General features: G+C 43.7%; 3 protein-coding genes across 5 annotated transcripts; 2 read left to right on the top strand and 1 right to left on the bottom strand.

Moving 5' to 3' along the window:
* Window positions 1-147: 147 nt before the first annotated feature.
* Window positions 148-2,561, top strand: LOC146702597 (histone H3.3A). Of its 2 annotated transcripts, none has more exons than XM_085465533.1 (4): window positions 148-267; window positions 994-1,131; window positions 1,215-1,368; window positions 1,451-2,561. In XM_085465533.1, exons 2-4 carry the CDS (start codon window positions 1,004-1,006, stop codon window positions 1,577-1,579), a joined length of 411 nt encoding a protein of 136 aa, XP_085321659.1. In that variant the 5' UTR covers window positions 148-267; window positions 994-1,003; the 3' UTR covers window positions 1,580-2,561. The 2 variants fall into 2 exon arrangements, with proteins under 2 accessions (XP_085321659.1, XP_085321658.1); XM_085465532.1 differs by having other exon boundaries at window positions 150-262.
* Window positions 2,562-2,614: 53 nt separating this feature from the next.
* On the bottom strand, window positions 2,615-6,834 carry LOC146702596 (uncharacterized). Its single transcript, XM_085465527.1, has 16 exons — window positions 6,114-6,834; window positions 5,705-5,812; window positions 5,543-5,618; window positions 5,273-5,429; window positions 5,105-5,150; window positions 4,963-5,021; window positions 4,851-4,886; window positions 4,672-4,724; window positions 4,456-4,588; window positions 3,700-3,914; window positions 3,559-3,604; window positions 3,412-3,477; window positions 3,280-3,339; window positions 3,121-3,206; window positions 2,791-2,885; window positions 2,615-2,703 (listed from the first exon to the last, which is right to left on the bottom strand). Exons 1-16 carry the CDS (start codon window positions 6,148-6,150, stop codon window positions 2,669-2,671), a joined length of 1,308 nt encoding a protein of 435 aa, XP_085321653.1. The 5' UTR covers window positions 6,151-6,834; the 3' UTR covers window positions 2,615-2,668.
* A 170-nt stretch (window positions 6,835-7,004) lies between these two features.
* On the top strand, window positions 7,005-14,794 carry LOC146702595 (butyrophilin subfamily 1 member A1). Of its 2 annotated transcripts, XM_085465529.1 has the most exons (10): window positions 7,005-7,191; window positions 8,682-8,773; window positions 8,870-8,968; window positions 9,050-9,157; window positions 9,235-9,393; window positions 9,568-9,708; window positions 9,989-10,040; window positions 12,157-12,183; window positions 13,479-13,505; window positions 13,585-14,794. In XM_085465529.1, the coding sequence occupies exons 2-10, from the start codon at window positions 8,711-8,713 to the stop codon at window positions 14,142-14,144; spliced, it is 1,236 nt and encodes a 411-aa protein (XP_085321655.1). In that variant the 5' UTR covers window positions 7,005-7,191; window positions 8,682-8,710; the 3' UTR covers window positions 14,145-14,794. The 2 variants fall into 2 exon arrangements, with proteins under 2 accessions (XP_085321655.1, XP_085321654.1); XM_085465528.1 differs by lacking the exon at window positions 7,005-7,191 and having other exon boundaries at window positions 8,624-8,773.
* The last annotated feature ends 46 nt before the right edge of the window (window positions 14,795-14,840 follow it).

Genomic DNA, 14,840 nt, shown 5'->3' with positions numbered 1-14,840 from the left:
ACATTGTCACAGAGTTATGGCATTTGCACAAATGTGAAACTGAAGAAAATAAGGAATCGAGGTCACGTTTATTTTTTTATTTGCTTGCTTCCATTGGCTGTACCTTATATCCATTGACCCAATCAGTGTGTAGCGTTTTACAAGTATGACGTCACGACAAAGTATTAATAGTCGGCCTCGTTGCCCTCTATCATAGAAAACGCTTTCGGAGGTTCCGGTGTTGTCTTCGTGATTAGTTTCACGCTCAACTAAAGTCGAAAAGGTAACGTGAGTATTTCTTCTTGCGAATAATACGTCTAATGATTGTATTGTCTTTGCTGTGACATGTGTTGTGATTTTTGTTTTAGGGTTTAAGTGTCGGCTTGCTAACGATAGCCTTAGCTAAAAACAGAACAATGGAGTGTCTTGCGGTTCGTCGTTTAATGTCACCATTGACTCGATAAAGTGAAGTTACAACTCACAAACGATGCTAAAATTGTTTAAATGTTACGTGAAATTTGAGCGTGATATCTTTACGAAATGGCTAACAGCTTATATAACCGTTTGTGCTAACATTTGTAGAGTTGAGTTAAAGCAATGTTGTTTGAGGTACAACGAGAAACTGAAAATGGCGAAGTCGAAAACCAGAAACTGGCTGGGCTGTTTTGGGCTCCCACTGTTTTGACGCCATTGTTTGCGGCTACCTTGGGCCGTTAAAAGATTTTTAATCGTTCATGTCAGTATGTTAATAAACGCGTTAAGCGAAACGTGTTAAAGGACATAATCACTAGTTCGCTTTAGTGGAAACTGTTACATAAGCTGCGGTGGCGTATAAAAGTAGCGCTGCTTATGTTGGTGTTGGCCGCCTTGGGGGGGAGGGGGAACCGACGGTGCTAGCCATGTAGGCTAGGCTAACACGCTAGCTTGACTAATTGGTGTACCCGTTTCTGCCGAGCTGCTTTATTGATGTAGCAGTTTCTGACCTGGACTTTTGTTTTTCGTTTATCCTAAAAGCTAGTACAACATGGCCCGTACCAAGCAGACTGCTCGTAAATCTACTGGAGGAAAAGCGCCAAGGAAGCAGCTTGCGACCAAGGCCGCCAGGAAGAGTGCGCCATCCACGGGAGGCGTGAAGAAACCCCATCGTTACAGGTGTGTGGCACTCTGGTTGCCCCTAACAGAAATAAAGATTTCCTGGCCTACAGTGTTGAATATCTGCTCGATTCATCTGCTAGGCCCGGAACTGTGGCTCTGAGGGAGATCCGTCGCTACCAGAAGTCCACTGAGTTGTTGATCCGCAAACTTCCCTTTCAGCGCCTGGTGAGGGAAATTGCTCAGGATTTCAAGACTGACCTGCGCTTCCAGAGTGCTGCTATTGGCGCTCTTCAGGTAAGTGAAACATTTGACCTGCAGAGTAATAGCACTGTAACGAGAAGCTTATTTAAATTTCTTTTTCTCTCTCCTTAAACAGGAGGCCAGTGAGGCCTACCTTGTGGGTCTGTTTGAGGACACAAACCTGTGCGCAATCCATGCCAAGCGTGTCACCATCATGCCCAAAGACATCCAGCTGGCACGTAGGATAAGGGGAGAGAGGGCCTAAGTGGCTAATGACTCCATTGTCATGACAAATGATCCTATTTATCATACTTAACCATTTTGTGGACTTTTATTTTCTTGGCTTTTTTTTTTTTTAAACAGTTGTTTTTGTTTTTTTTTTTACTTGACACAAATCAATCATTCCGCAAGTGCGAGCCCCTTGCAGACATACAATTGTCTATCATTAGATATGGGCTAGGTTTGCTCTAATGTCTAAGCTTCATTAATGCAAGCAATGGTTGAGAGCAAGCTATCATGCATATAATTGTCCTCTGAGCAAAAGGGTTGTTGCCACAAATGCAGTATGAACTATCAGCATTGACAAAAGTGTAGCTACTGTTTGAAACAATAAGTTCTCCATTGTCACAAAGGGGCGAAGCCCAACTATATCCTCCTATAGCCAATTGCTCTGCATCCTACTTCTATTCAGTTGGAGCGCATCACTAGGAATTCTCATTGTACCTTGCTGTGGTGAGATTGGGTCGCGGCATTCTTCTCGGCAGCTGAGCAAATCACAAAGATGCACAAGCAGTTGTACTCTTGTGCGCCCATCTGATCACAAAGTTCACTTTGAGAATGAGACTTACATGTCACTACACAAACTTGTGCTCACTCAAAGTACCATCAATGGAGACAGAGTTTGTCTGAAGGGGGCTTCAGATTATCCATTGTGGGTCATATCATAAGATGTAACATCACTTGACTTTAAACTTGTGGGTGCCGGGGTCCATCTTCCATGGGGGGCAGGATTTTTAATCCATTTACCACAAAATGCCAGCGTGTCATGCTCAGTAAGGCCTAGTGTCGGGGTGTTGGCTACCTCAGTTGATTCTCTATACTTGGTAACAAAGAGCATGGCAAACCCCTGCATATATCGATGGCTTTTTAACATGTTTTTTCCAACATAAAATCTTGGCAGCTACATTTAATACTATTTATGAAATGTTGTCACATGTCTTTCTATTAAAGGTCTTTATGAGTAGTAAGAGGTGTGTCCTTTTGTTTTGTTTTTTTACTATACAGACAGTGAAGAGGTCTATATGGTCAATACACATCTTTTATTTACAACACAAAGTTGGTCACAGCTGGTTTGTCATACAAACCATTCCGTATGCTTGAACCCAGTGGCTGTAGGTGGGGGAAAATACAAGTGTTTAGTGTTTGAGTGACACGCCTGTAAGCACATGACTGCGTCTGAGAGCCGTGATGCCTCACCAATCCTGCAGACGATGTCTTCGCACTCCTTGATGCTGCTGGCTCGTAGCACCACACAGCAAAAGCCTGTGGACTGAGGGGTTTCTGGGGAGTCTCTGTGAACACAGCCAATCATGTGCTTAGATGACATGGGGGCCCAGCCAATGACTAGGCTTGTATATTGCATCATGACATCCTGTCGTAGGAGGAGTGCGATCTAAACTACAAGCAGCCTAGTTTAACAGGGATGTGTGGAAAAGCCTTTAATAATAAAATAGCTTAGATTATGGTATTTTGCCAGGATGTACTGCAATATCAGTGAAGGGCTTTCATATAAAATGTGATACTTACGCCACACAGAAGGCAAATGCTGTGTAGTCTGGCTGTGCATATCTCCCTACACATGAAATCTCGGGATAATGGTGCTCAAACAACTCCTGATGAGAGAAATGAAGACAAAACTTTAGGAGAATTAAAGTACAGGCAAATCTTTGTGAGAGATCTACTTACCAATTTACTGTTTCTGTCTGTGCACGTCAAATGTGTTTCCTTCAAATCTAAAAGCACTTCCTGCAGGGAAAATTAAATGGGTTATGCATATATAAGTGCTTTGCAGAAAATTGGGGAAACAGCTTTCATTACCTTGCTAGGTAGGTTTTTCTGCAACACCTGTGGGATTGCATGCTGGAGCACCTCCTTTCCTCCAAACTGAGAGAGGCAGACAAATGACAGTTACAGGAGGTGTGTGCAGAATGTTTGAAAATGCTGTAAAAACAAATTGTCATTTACCATTCCAATGTTTGCCTTTCCCAAGAATTGCACTATGTAAACAATCCTGTGGAACAGAGGTTGTTCAGAATGTATTTCTCAAATGTCACATCATGACGGCAGCTTGAATACAGATCGCAGCGATGGCGTGTTAACACTTGCCTTCCCTCTTTGAGACACTGTGATGGAGGAGGCTTCTGGTCTCTGCTTGCTGTCTCCTGGGAGGGAGCAGGACCCAGCTGCAGGGTGGGGTTCTCTGTCCTCAGGGCCCGCAGGAATTTGATAAGGGGTCTATACACTGTTCCGTCGTGGGCCCTCCATCTTATAACACGGATGGACAAAGGGCAGCCTTTAAACCGAGACAGAACTGCACCGGCCTGGGAGTGCAAGTAAAAAAGGTCTGGTAAAGAAGTGTATATATATGCAGCACCTTTGCATCCCGCCTGGCAGCTCAAGCTTAAATATCTACATCTATCTATATTTATCTATCAATACTCTCTTGCTGCTATCCTGTCAAAAATCCCTCCCCGACATTCATCTCTACCCACTCCACCCTGCCTGCACTGTCTTCTTCACCTCCCTTGTGCACTATTTTTCCATCTGTCTCCCTCTCATCACATGTATGTATTCCATTTTGCTCCCACCAACTTTCATTCCTTTATAGTGCGTACCTCCATCTTTCCAGACTCTCACTATAGGTCACAATGTCATCATCTGCAAAACATAATTCACGGAGACTGCCCCACCTGGATCTAAGGCATTTATCAAAATATAGATGATCCACAAACACGAAATATCCACGGATATTGCATGATATATTTAACATGAATTCGTTTTGCTGGATAATTGTGTCATGAAAATGCAATATCACAACAGCCCTAATGCAGTACGGCACTGTATATCTGAGGGATTTCTCACATGTCCACTTTTAGAATTCCTCAGCGAGGTCCCATTGATCTCATCGAGGATGTCACCAGCACCGATGAACTTGTCGACGTCAGCCTGACTGCCGGGAATCAGGTCAAGAACAAAGACGCGCCCGCTGAGATACCTAAGAAGCAGATCCATAGATGTTTTTTTACTAGCCCACGTGCTCAGTGTAATGGAAATATTTGTAGACTGGAACATACTAACCTCAGAACCAACCCTACCTCCCGGCAGGGCACAACTTCGTATATCTCACACACCTAAAAACAAACAGCCAGCAGTCAGTCTTTCACCTCCTTAAGATTGTAGTTTTTTTTTCCTTCTATGGATTTATATAATATCCAAAGACAAATAACATAATAACAGTGTTACTGTGATGCTCTTACCGGCAGGAGCCAGCTCTCATCCAGAAAACTGCAATTCTGTATACAAGAAAAGAAAATTCTTATTAGATTGGAGTTCAAAGTGATTGGAAAAAATCACAGTAGCAGCTCTGACCTCCATGTCCAGTTTGAAGTCCATGTGTGAGAGCACCAGCAGCAGCGACATGAAAGGTTCTGGAAGAGGAAGAACAGCAGCTCTTAAGATTTTGTTGTTGACAAGAACTTCCTCAGTTTTGTTCAAGCTGCTGTAACCTCACCCACAAATTCCTCATTCCTGAGAATTGATAAATCTGGGCTGTACCACTGAAGGAAAGAGAAACAATGTTAATCACAACTATGCAAGTCTGTTAGAGAAACACACTTTCTAAAATCCCATTTTTGTGTGCTCAACACTGGGGAACAATGCATCTGTCCATGTATCAGACCTCCAGGAGTCTGGCAGTGTGCAGCAGGTGTGTGAAGAACTGCGGCAGGACCTTGCGGCTGAGGGCCAGCCTGAGCAGGTAGCGCCCTCGGCCCTGAGCTGAGAGCAGCTTCCTGCAAACTCTGGTCTGCTCAACTGCCAAGGACAGAGCAGACAGACTGCACGGGAGAAGACAGACAGAGAGGTGACGGGCATTAATGAGTGAAGCTGTCACTAAAAAAAACAACAAAAAAACCTTCCCCATCTGCTAAACTAAGCAGGATGTAGTTACCTGCCACAGGCATCTTGATGGGGTAGCTGTTCGAAGCAGTGCCAGTAATCTCTGTGCACCAGACTAAGAACGGGCTCTGGAGAGAAATGAAACACACCCTGAGTGAATACTGCAGAAGTCTCTTTCAAAATGAATTCAGCTACACAAAATAATGATACTGACGCTGGAGTCCCTTCCTGAGGACCAGCTCCAGCAGCTCACAGCAGGAGGCGAGGTGAGGGTTGGAATCTGTCACCGTCTCTCCATCTGACTGCAGGTTCAGGACACACACTGAGTGGGAAGGGAAAAAACACGCAACACACATTGAATCTGTTGTCATCAGCATGACATAACTGCATTTTTGCAAGCCATGTGATCATCGCCATTTCACTCATCAACACTAAAACAGAGACTGTGTTGATGATAAAAAACGTAGCGGAAGCTTTTTTGGCGTAAAAATAGCGCGCTGCAGGGTCAGAAATTAAACCCAATTCTAGTTGTACGTTTTATTATGAGTACGTCACGATCAGCTGCTTACTGAAATTGTGATCCAATGGCATCGTACCATCACTCATCTATTAATGATGCTTACCTTTGAGGGAGCCAAGGAGAGGGTCTTTGGGTGCCATGTTGATCGTCCAGCTGTGATCAGAGCCTGTCCTTGATAAGAGACGCGCCGCTTCTATCCTCCTGTCATTTAAGCACGCTCTGGGGACGCGCGCTGTGTACACACTTCCGTGAAGCTAACATATCGAGAAACACCTTCCAGTTCCACTGTACCTGCCCGAGACCGTGAGCAAGGACGGGCGATGTGTTGCTGTCATTAAGTTATTATTTTAAATAAATAGCGAAGGAATATTGAACCTGCAAACACAAGCGCCTGAAATAATAACCACGTACACCTGCGCACTGACTGACAGTAAACCTGTCGTGCTGCCTTCAGAGACCCCGCCCTGTTGACCAAACAAACTGTAGGTTCGTGTTTACAACCATTCACTTCAGTAGCTAATATTTATATTTTCAAACGTGACAGAAGCTATACAGGCTACGGGAATATAAAGGAAGAAAAGAAAACAGACAAACGGAATCTTAGTCGTTAATTTAAGATTTTTATGGACACGATAATAAAGACCCAGCGAGTTTATATAGTCAAGGTCCTTCTAGAAGCGAAGCTCACCATTTGGCAGACAAGTATTAGTTATTTGGTCGGTGATCTTGCAGCCTTAGTACTTTGCGTCTCTCGCCTATAATATCTCCGTTGGTAAACAAAGGCGTGTGTTCGAGTCCACCTCAGGCTGTTTGCTGTCGCAGTGCTCTTTCTAGACTATTTAACGCTGACTTACTTAAATTAGAATAAATAAATAAAATGTATTTTCGGGCTAAAAAAAAAAGTAAATTAATCTTTAAATAGAAAAAACTCTGCGACGCTTCCGTTTCTGTAAAGCTAGTTGGCGGCCTCTAGCGGCCCGCCTTTGGAACTGCCGCTCAGTGGAGGCGGTGGTTGATAAGAGCACGCGCGCTGTCTCTCGTGCCGCAGTTGTGGATGGGTGAAGGAAGCGGTGAGGCTGTGGAGGATGGCGGAGCACTAAAAAATTAAACCGAGTTTCGCGAAAGCATCACAGAAAAGCCGCGTAGAGTTTTCTTCCTGAAGGGAATTTATCCGTTACAAGGTGAGGTGTTATTTATTTCCCTCTAGAGCGAGGTGATAAAAAAACAACTGGTAAACTGGTTGCATTTTGCCGGTGCACAGGGCCTAATTACATGGAATAATGTGTGCGCTTGCTTTGATTATGTCCTTTTTTGTAAACATCGCTTCATGTGCAAGAGGCCTCATTTTTTAACCTTACAACACTGGCATTTCGAAATTCTGTTCTATTTATTATTAAGAATAATATTTTACAAATTGGGAACAAATAATTAAATTCGGTGTGTATGGATACACTGTTGTACGGTAACGTGAGCCTGTTGTTGTGCAGTGTGTTTGTTCTGATGCCAACTTGCATGCAGTGATTTGTCACTCACTCCCAATATAGAAAGTCACTACCTGCGTTTGTACAGCACCGATAATCCCGGATTTCCTCTAATCCTGCAGCTCCTCTGTCACCTACACGCTCAGCCTCCGCTGCCAGAAATAAACCCACCATCCAAACATGAGTCAGTTACAGACAAGCAACGCTTTGACATCTGCTGCCCTCATATATAGTGAAAGAGAGATTAATAAATACTACAAATCAAGATGCATTAGTGTGGTTGGTGTTGGTATCAGACATGCGCAAACTCATGATGGTGTAAATAAATGTTTAAAAATTATAGAAGGGAGTTGATTGGAAGTTATAGTTGAATAACACTGTATAACTGATTCCAACCCCCTTTCCATAAAACCGTTTCTAACAGTTCAGGGATGCGGGTGGAAGAAATTCATATGCATACTCAATAGGCAGAAAGCAGGCATACCTATGAATGTCAGAATTTACTCTCTAAAAGGTCAACTCAGTCCTGAGTTTGTGCTCCTCAGTGTTTGTTGCCTCCTTTTTTCTTTTCTTTTTCTTTTTTTTTTGTAGCTCTCCTGCTGCGTCTACATCACAGCAAGAACAGCAAATCCCCTCTGCTTGTCAGACTGACTGCTGATTCAACAGCAAACTGGTCCAAGGACCCCCCCCCCCCCCACCCCTCCTCCTCCTCCTCCTCCACCCCCACCATGGCTCCACAGTGTTTTTATTAAAAGCGCTCTGCTGTGCTCACGTCTCCATGGGAATAAATTCCCACTTTCAGGATGCATCGATCCACACGCATGCAGGAAATCCTGTTACTGTGCAATATTTTTTTTAATGTTGCTACATCTCTGTTTGCCACCCACTGTGTGGTCTCATGGATATATATATATCTATGCGGAGTGAGTGGGCTGAGCGAGTGGGCTCAACACCTAATGATAGCTCGGTGGGGATCTTAATGAGCTCTCTGTGGACTCTGAGTGCAGAGCTGTGATAAAAGTTCTGCAGTGAGTGCTCCTCTCTCCGCCACCTCACCTTTTTGCCACCTTCTCGCGCGTTAGCCATTTCTGCACCCTCATCGATTTGTGTGGGCGACGGAGTGCAGTCAGCTCCAGCTCTTGACAGAATGAGTGCCAGCGTGCTAAAGGTTTTTTATTATCATACCACAGGGCATCGGCCCCGCACTCCAGCTGCCAGCATGGTGAAAGAGTGCCTGCAGTTCCTCATCGAGCCAGCCAAAAAGCTCAAGATCCGACTCAAGGTATACAAATCCTCCCACAGTAATTGCTGCGGGGGCTAAATGTTCTGGAAGTCATGATGTTCTTTTCCCTTTTAATTTTCTGTTTCTTTGCTCCAGGAGTCTCGCAAAAAAGTGAAGCTTGAGAAGAAGGAGCCTCTGGTGGAAAGTCAGTTGTTTATTATGGAGCTGGCCCGGGAACTCAACAGAATCTGCCAGGTAAGCTCTTCTCCTCTCTCCCTTTTTGCTCTTTATTACTTAGAGTCTTCTGCATTTATTCGCATTGCCTTTGTACCTCAGAGATCAAATATCCTGTGTCACATCTGGACCGGAGAGGACATCTGGACAGCCAGCGTGTGCCGGGAGTTCATCGTGGAATGGGCTGCTGTGCTGGAGAAAAGAGTGCAGGTACGAGATAGCAGCCATTTACAGAAATAAATTGTGTTTTTTATGGATGTTCTTAAAAGTCTCTATTCTTTATTCAGCCAAGGACAATCACATCAGACTACCAGTATGAGAAGTCTGAGAAGAAGGACTGGAAGGGACACCTTCTTTGCATGCTTGAGGGAGGCGGCGAGTACGACATGGGCCCCCATAAACGGGTCATCATGGATTGGACCCGGAATATTAAAGGCAGACCTCAGGTGACTTTCTTACGGGACATGGATGGTTATTAAAGTCTGACCCAGTTCCGTCGTTGCATCTGATAAAGATGATTAGGCTTAATCGTGCCCTTGACAATGATCTCATGATAATCGGACTGTGCTTGAGCTCTGGCCATAAATTCGAAGCAACTGTTTCTAAACCTCTTTTTTCAGCCCACTGTGTGGCCAGGTGAGCCTGTGCTCATGATGCTGGATGACCTGGAGTTCCAGTGGAAGAGGGGCCGTCTGCCCAACCTGTTCCCGGCCATGGAGCTCGTCATGCTGGCCGTGCTGAACGCCGACAGCCCCATAAAGGTCTTGATATCTGTCGCTAAGTGATCGTCATTAAATGTTTTTGTACTCTGTGGTGTAATTTATGGGATAAGAAGCATGCTAACTTAGGTGATTCGAAACATGAACGACACTTGCATGACATTCTCACATTCGATATCTGGGCTAAGTGTGTCAAGCATGCTGCATATAGGCTGCACGACAATCATGCTAATCTGTTTATCTCTTTGTTCAGCTCACCTTGTCCTGAATGTGTCCACTGTCTACCTTGACATACTCTGTATGTGTGTGCGTGTCTTTGTAGGTGGATGTGACAAAGCAGTGGCTGGTGAAGAAGCAGAAAAGTCAGAACATTGGTGAGTGGATCTCATCCAGTTTAACAATATGAAACAAAACATCCTGATCTTGCAAAGTGGTCATGAGTCAGAAACCAACATTTGTACAATACCTGTTGCTGCTTCGACCAAAAACTTGTTCTGCACATGTGAAAAAAGGGATTCTCCCCATCCTTGCCAATGAAAATAAAGTAGGGAATAAAATGACAATACATTTGGTTTAATTAATTAAATTATGAAGAATGGGGTCTTTATCTTTTTTATATGTTATTCTGGTGGTATTGTAAAAGTATACCACTACTGAGTCAAGCAGAAAGTGAACAAGTAGATAAATATGCTTGACAAATGTTAGATAAATCTGTTTTTGTTTTGTTCGTCTGAAAGAAAAAAAATATTGGGATATTTTTAGCCTCGTGCACTAGCTCAGGCTCAACCCTCTCATCCCAGTGGATGAGAGGGTTACTTCCTCCTGTCCTTGGGCCAGTAAACAGGTCCTGGTTGCCTTTTGCCCTTATTTACTCAGTGACATTTCAGAGTACCTAGTCTTCTTAGTGTGTCTGAGTGCCCCACCTGGAATCTCCGTTGTGCTACTAATGTTCACATGGGCATGGACAGTGAGACTTGGAGGAGCATGACTGGGAGGAACCGCCTGTTCTCTGTTATGTTCTCTGGACAAATCACAGTTTGTCCATAACAAACACCGTGTTCACAAGTGCAGGTGACACTCAAACAAACCTGGTCGCAGGTCAGTGATTGATGCTTGGTTCTCCTGCGGGACTCCAGAGGCAGCTGTCATGTAGTGGCACGCCAAGCAGAGTGTGGCTCTGGCAGCAGTTCGAGCAAACTCTCAGGTGTGGGAGGAGTCCGGCGAGGCCATGGAACAAGATTTTTGGTTGGCCTTGAAGCGATTCCGCTCTGCTCACACCGCTGCAGTTGAGGAATACTTTGAGGGTCTCCTCAGTCACACTGACATGCCTTCTGTAGAAGAAGCAGAGTCTGGGTAGGACTCAGCGTTATAGCCTCAAAGCTATATCACAAAGTTTCCAGAACATTTGTGATACCGACATTTCTGACAATACAGAAAAAATACTGAATGTTTCTTTGATGCTTGCAGCTTTGCGGCATTTATAAATATTAATGACTGAAGAACAGTTTCCAATGAGCTACTGTCACTTATGACACACTACCTAATTAGAAGTGTGAGTCTGCTGAAACACGGTGCAGCAGCAGCAGCATTGTATCCAGTTTCCTCAGTTTATCCAGTTTTTGCCTGAAGCGGTGAAAGAAGTCATCGGAGGCTGACACGACACAGATATTATCAGTGTCTATATTATATATCACAGCCCAAGACCTCAGTAATTATTTTCCTAATAAATTTATGGGCTTAGTCACTTACTTCACATTTTAAAACAAGAAGTTCATCAAATAAATAAAGAATATTCTAGCTTTGCAGTAATTCTACCATTAGTCTAATGGTCAGTTTAAAGCTTAGACCAGTGTGAAGGTGTTCAGACCTGTTTATCACTAGTACACATTTATTATCATGGTGAGACATAAATCCTTGAGAGGTTCCAACAGGAAAGGGCCACCTGCCGTGTGACCCCATGTGAATAAAGGAGCAGCTGAAAGTGGCTTTTGTTAAATTACATATTAGCTCATAGGATTAGCATTTTTCCATGATGAGGCAGTCTTACTTTTCATAGGCTCAGTTGCCCGGGTTACAACCAGCTAAAACTGATGACCTTTTTATCTTTCTCTATGTAATTAAAATAATGCGAAAATAACATTTGATGATCATAGTTTGACTAACCCTGACTTCAGAGCTAAGGCCAAAATAAAACGTAGCCGACTAGGCTGAAGTGAGGCGCAGCTATAAAGCCTCACAGACGACTGAGTGGGTGACATACAAAATGTTGGTGTCAGCACAAAAACCACTTGGCAAAATCAGGATGTGAAACGAGTCACTCGGTGATGTGGCTGTTGTGTGTGGTAACAGAATACACTCCACTGAATATTTAATTAGAATTAATCTATAAAAATGTGATTGGAAGCATGTTAGGAAACAAGCTGGTAGGAGGGTTTGAGTTGTGAGTGGAACACTTGTCTGTCTTTAATCAGTCTTTGTTTGTTCTTTCAGACGCTGTGCGCTACATTCCCCACGGCGGTAAGTCCAGAAGCTCACTGTAATGAATAAATGAATGACCCCTTTAATGTCTCTGTATAGGATTATATGATCTGAAATCTATAGTATGTAACGATAAACTTTAAACTCGATTATTAGCAAATGCAGTCTTTTTTTAATGGTTCGCCACTGGATTATGCACTTTTACTATATGTCAGTACAGTCTGACTGTTGGCTGGTGACTGTGGAGGCCTTTGAGTACAGTGAAGCTATGCTCAAGACACAGATTTGAGATGATTTGAGCGTTTTGACATGGAGGCAGTCGTCTGAAGATGGGTATAGGGTAGTCATAGAGGAAGCCACCCATCCTCAGGTTGACAGGCTGCTTAGTTGGCACAAAGTGGCCCAAAGCGTGACAAGAAAACATTACACCACCAGTAACAACCTGAACTGTTGATACAAGGCAGGATTGATCCATCCTTTATGTTGCTTAACTCAAATTTGGAGACTTATCAGACCAGGCAACATTTTCCCTTTCTTCTATTTTACAATTTTGAGCAGTCTGTGTGAACTGTAGCCTCAGCTCTTTCTGAAATCCTCAGACACATAACATTAACTGAAAAAATGTTTATGCCAAATGTCATAAACTAGATCCAAAACTCTAGCTTATGTTCAGCAGGATTTTTTTCCTACAACCACCTTGGAGCACCTGTATCATAGAATATATATTAGTTTAAAAACTGCACCATTTTAATGTAAATATGGCACAGAATAACAGAAACAAATAATGAGAATAATAATGGTAAACCTAACAAAGTGCTGTGACAAGAAAGAGTTTTCCTTTTACCTCCATGTTGATATTGGGCTCATTTTGTAGCTGTTATTCTTCTTTTTGTCAAAAGAAATTGCACATATAGTCATATTTGAACACTCATGCATACATTGGACTTTTCATGCTCTGTATAATAGTTGGGACCGATCACACTGAACAACTTTAAGCCGTGGACTAGTTTTCAAAATGTTTCCAGTGGGCACACAGAAGGCTGTGGATCACAGCGGCTGTGAGGGGAGTGGGCGTAAAATTCATTTGGTTGCATTTTTTTTGTACAAAGCATTAATGTGTTTTTCAGCTCTTGAAATTACATGTAGTTATATTTATACTTATAAAGTAATACTTCACAAGTACTTCAGCCCCCTTTGTACTTCAGGGCTTTGAGTACAGTGGGGTGGATGTAAGTTGCTTGTGTGTTATCGTGTGAAGGTAAATTTTGCATGCCTTCTTTAAACTACTGTACAAAACAATGAGCTAACGGAGTTTCTCTTCTTTTTCTTTGCAGTGTGGAACTGGATTTGTGATGCAGCAGGTATGAAAATCTCTTTTCTGTTTTTCACCTTACTGTGACATCATTTTGCAGTTTGTAATCCCGCCCTTTTATTCCACAGAGGACGTCACCCTGGACTCCGAATCGGCCCACTCAGGCCTGCTCATCTCAGATGATGAAAAACGAATGCGGTGCGGCCTGGAGCGCCGCGACATCCCACGATGCCCCCGACGCTTCGATGGCTGGTGGTGTGCTGTGGGCCAGGAGGGCTACGCCTCTGGACGCCACTACTGGGAGGTGGAGGTGGGCGAGCGGGACTGGCGGCTGGGAGTGGCCAAAGCCTCGGCCGTGAGGCAGGGCTTCCGCTCGCTGAACACAGATACGGGATACCTGACCCTCCGTCTGGAGAGAGGCACAGATTTGAAAGCCCTGACGGTGCCCGCTACGCCTTTACCTCAAAGCCTGGTGCCCAGGAAAGTCGGCATTTATCTGGACTATGAGCAGGGCCAGCTGTCCTTCTACGACGTGGAGAAGCGCTCCCACCTGTACACCTATACCGAGAAGTTCACAGAGGAACTGTACCCTGTTTTTGGGACTGTGGAGGTGGTCAAAGACCTGGTGATCAGGCCTGCTGATGCGAAACAGCGGTGCCTGTGCCCGGGGCCCTGCCTCTGGAACTGAAACGGATCAGTCCTAATCCTCGGCAGCTCACAGAGCTCACGCTTTTATTCTACTGATTTAGAATCGCGTGGCTGTTTCTGGACTAAAAGTCTTTCTGTGAGGTGCCTCGTCAAATCCCAAACAGGAACTGCTCTTCTTTCGACATGTCCATCTGCTAAACACTTTCCTGTTACTCTGCCTTCATAGAAACATACAGTATCTGATTCTTTATATTTTAAAAATGAGCATTTAAAGAATGAACAACGTTTTTCCCCATGGGTTTAAACTCCTCTCAAACTTCATTGGATAAAGTTGGGGATCAGTTTAAACCTGTAATGTTACATCCATTCATTTTTTTTTTTACATTTTTTTTAATTGTTGATGACAAATAAACATTAAAAAGTTACAGCATGAGCGCACTGTGAATGATGATACTTTTAGCTTCAGTGCAGTGAAACAGTGCCGCTGACGAGGCAGATATTTGCAGAGCGGGCTGACGCATGCCTCTAGTTGAATTATAGATTATTTGATTCTTTGTCTCAAGCTTCCTGCAAACATTTTTCAGGCATGAGCTTGTTTTTGCAGCTGTGTTTTTGTTTATTTGTGCTATATAAGACATGGCAATGCTTTCCTCTCTCTAGCTCAATAAATCTTACTATTAATTCCAGAAATCTCTGAAAGTCTGTTGTCTCTTCTTTGCTCGTGCGAACAGCAGTG

The sequence above is a fragment of the Copadichromis virginalis genome, linkage group LG8 (genome assembly GCF_057382275.1).
Source record: "Copadichromis virginalis isolate Kocher_CV1m ecotype Utaka linkage group LG8, C_Virginalis_male_GT1.1, whole genome shotgun sequence".
Lineage (NCBI taxonomy): Eukaryota > Metazoa > Chordata > Actinopteri > Cichliformes > Cichlidae > Copadichromis > Copadichromis virginalis.
This window is presented reverse-complemented; position numbering and strand designations above follow the sequence as displayed.

Excerpts from the sequence above, each read along its gene's own strand:
- LOC146702597 (XM_085465533.1), top strand. The coding sequence starts at position 1,004 with ATGGCCCGTACCAAGCAGACTGCTCGTAAATCTACTGGAGGAAAAGCG. Across the intron at positions 1,132-1,214 it reads AAGAAACCCCATCGTTACAG|GCCCGGAACTGTGGCTCTGA; the intron begins GTGTGTGGCACT and ends TTCATCTGCTAG. Across the intron at positions 1,369-1,450 it reads CTGCTATTGGCGCTCTTCAG|GAGGCCAGTGAGGCCTACCT; the intron begins GTAAGTGAAACA and ends CTCCTTAAACAG.
- LOC146702596 (XM_085465527.1), bottom strand. The coding sequence starts at position 6,150 with ATGGCACCCAAAGACCCTCTCCTTGGCTCCCTCAAAG. Across the intron at positions 5,813-6,113 it reads TCTCCTTGGCTCCCTCAAAG|TGTGTGTCCTGAACCTGCAG; the intron begins GTAAGCATCATT and ends CTTCCCACTCAG. Across the intron at positions 4,589-4,671 it reads GAGGTAGGGTTGGTTCTGAG|GTATCTCAGCGGGCGCGTCT; the intron begins GTTAGTATGTTC and ends TCTGCTTCTTAG.
- LOC146702595 (XM_085465528.1), top strand. The coding sequence starts at position 8,639 with ATGAGTGCCAGCGTGCTAAAGGTTTTTTATTATCATACCACAGGGCAT. Across the intron at positions 9,394-9,567 it reads ATATTAAAGGCAGACCTCAG|CCCACTGTGTGGCCAGGTGA; the intron begins GTGACTTTCTTA and ends CTCTTTTTTCAG. Across the intron at positions 9,709-9,988 it reads ACGCCGACAGCCCCATAAAG|GTGGATGTGACAAAGCAGTG; the intron begins GTCTTGATATCT and ends GTGTCTTTGTAG.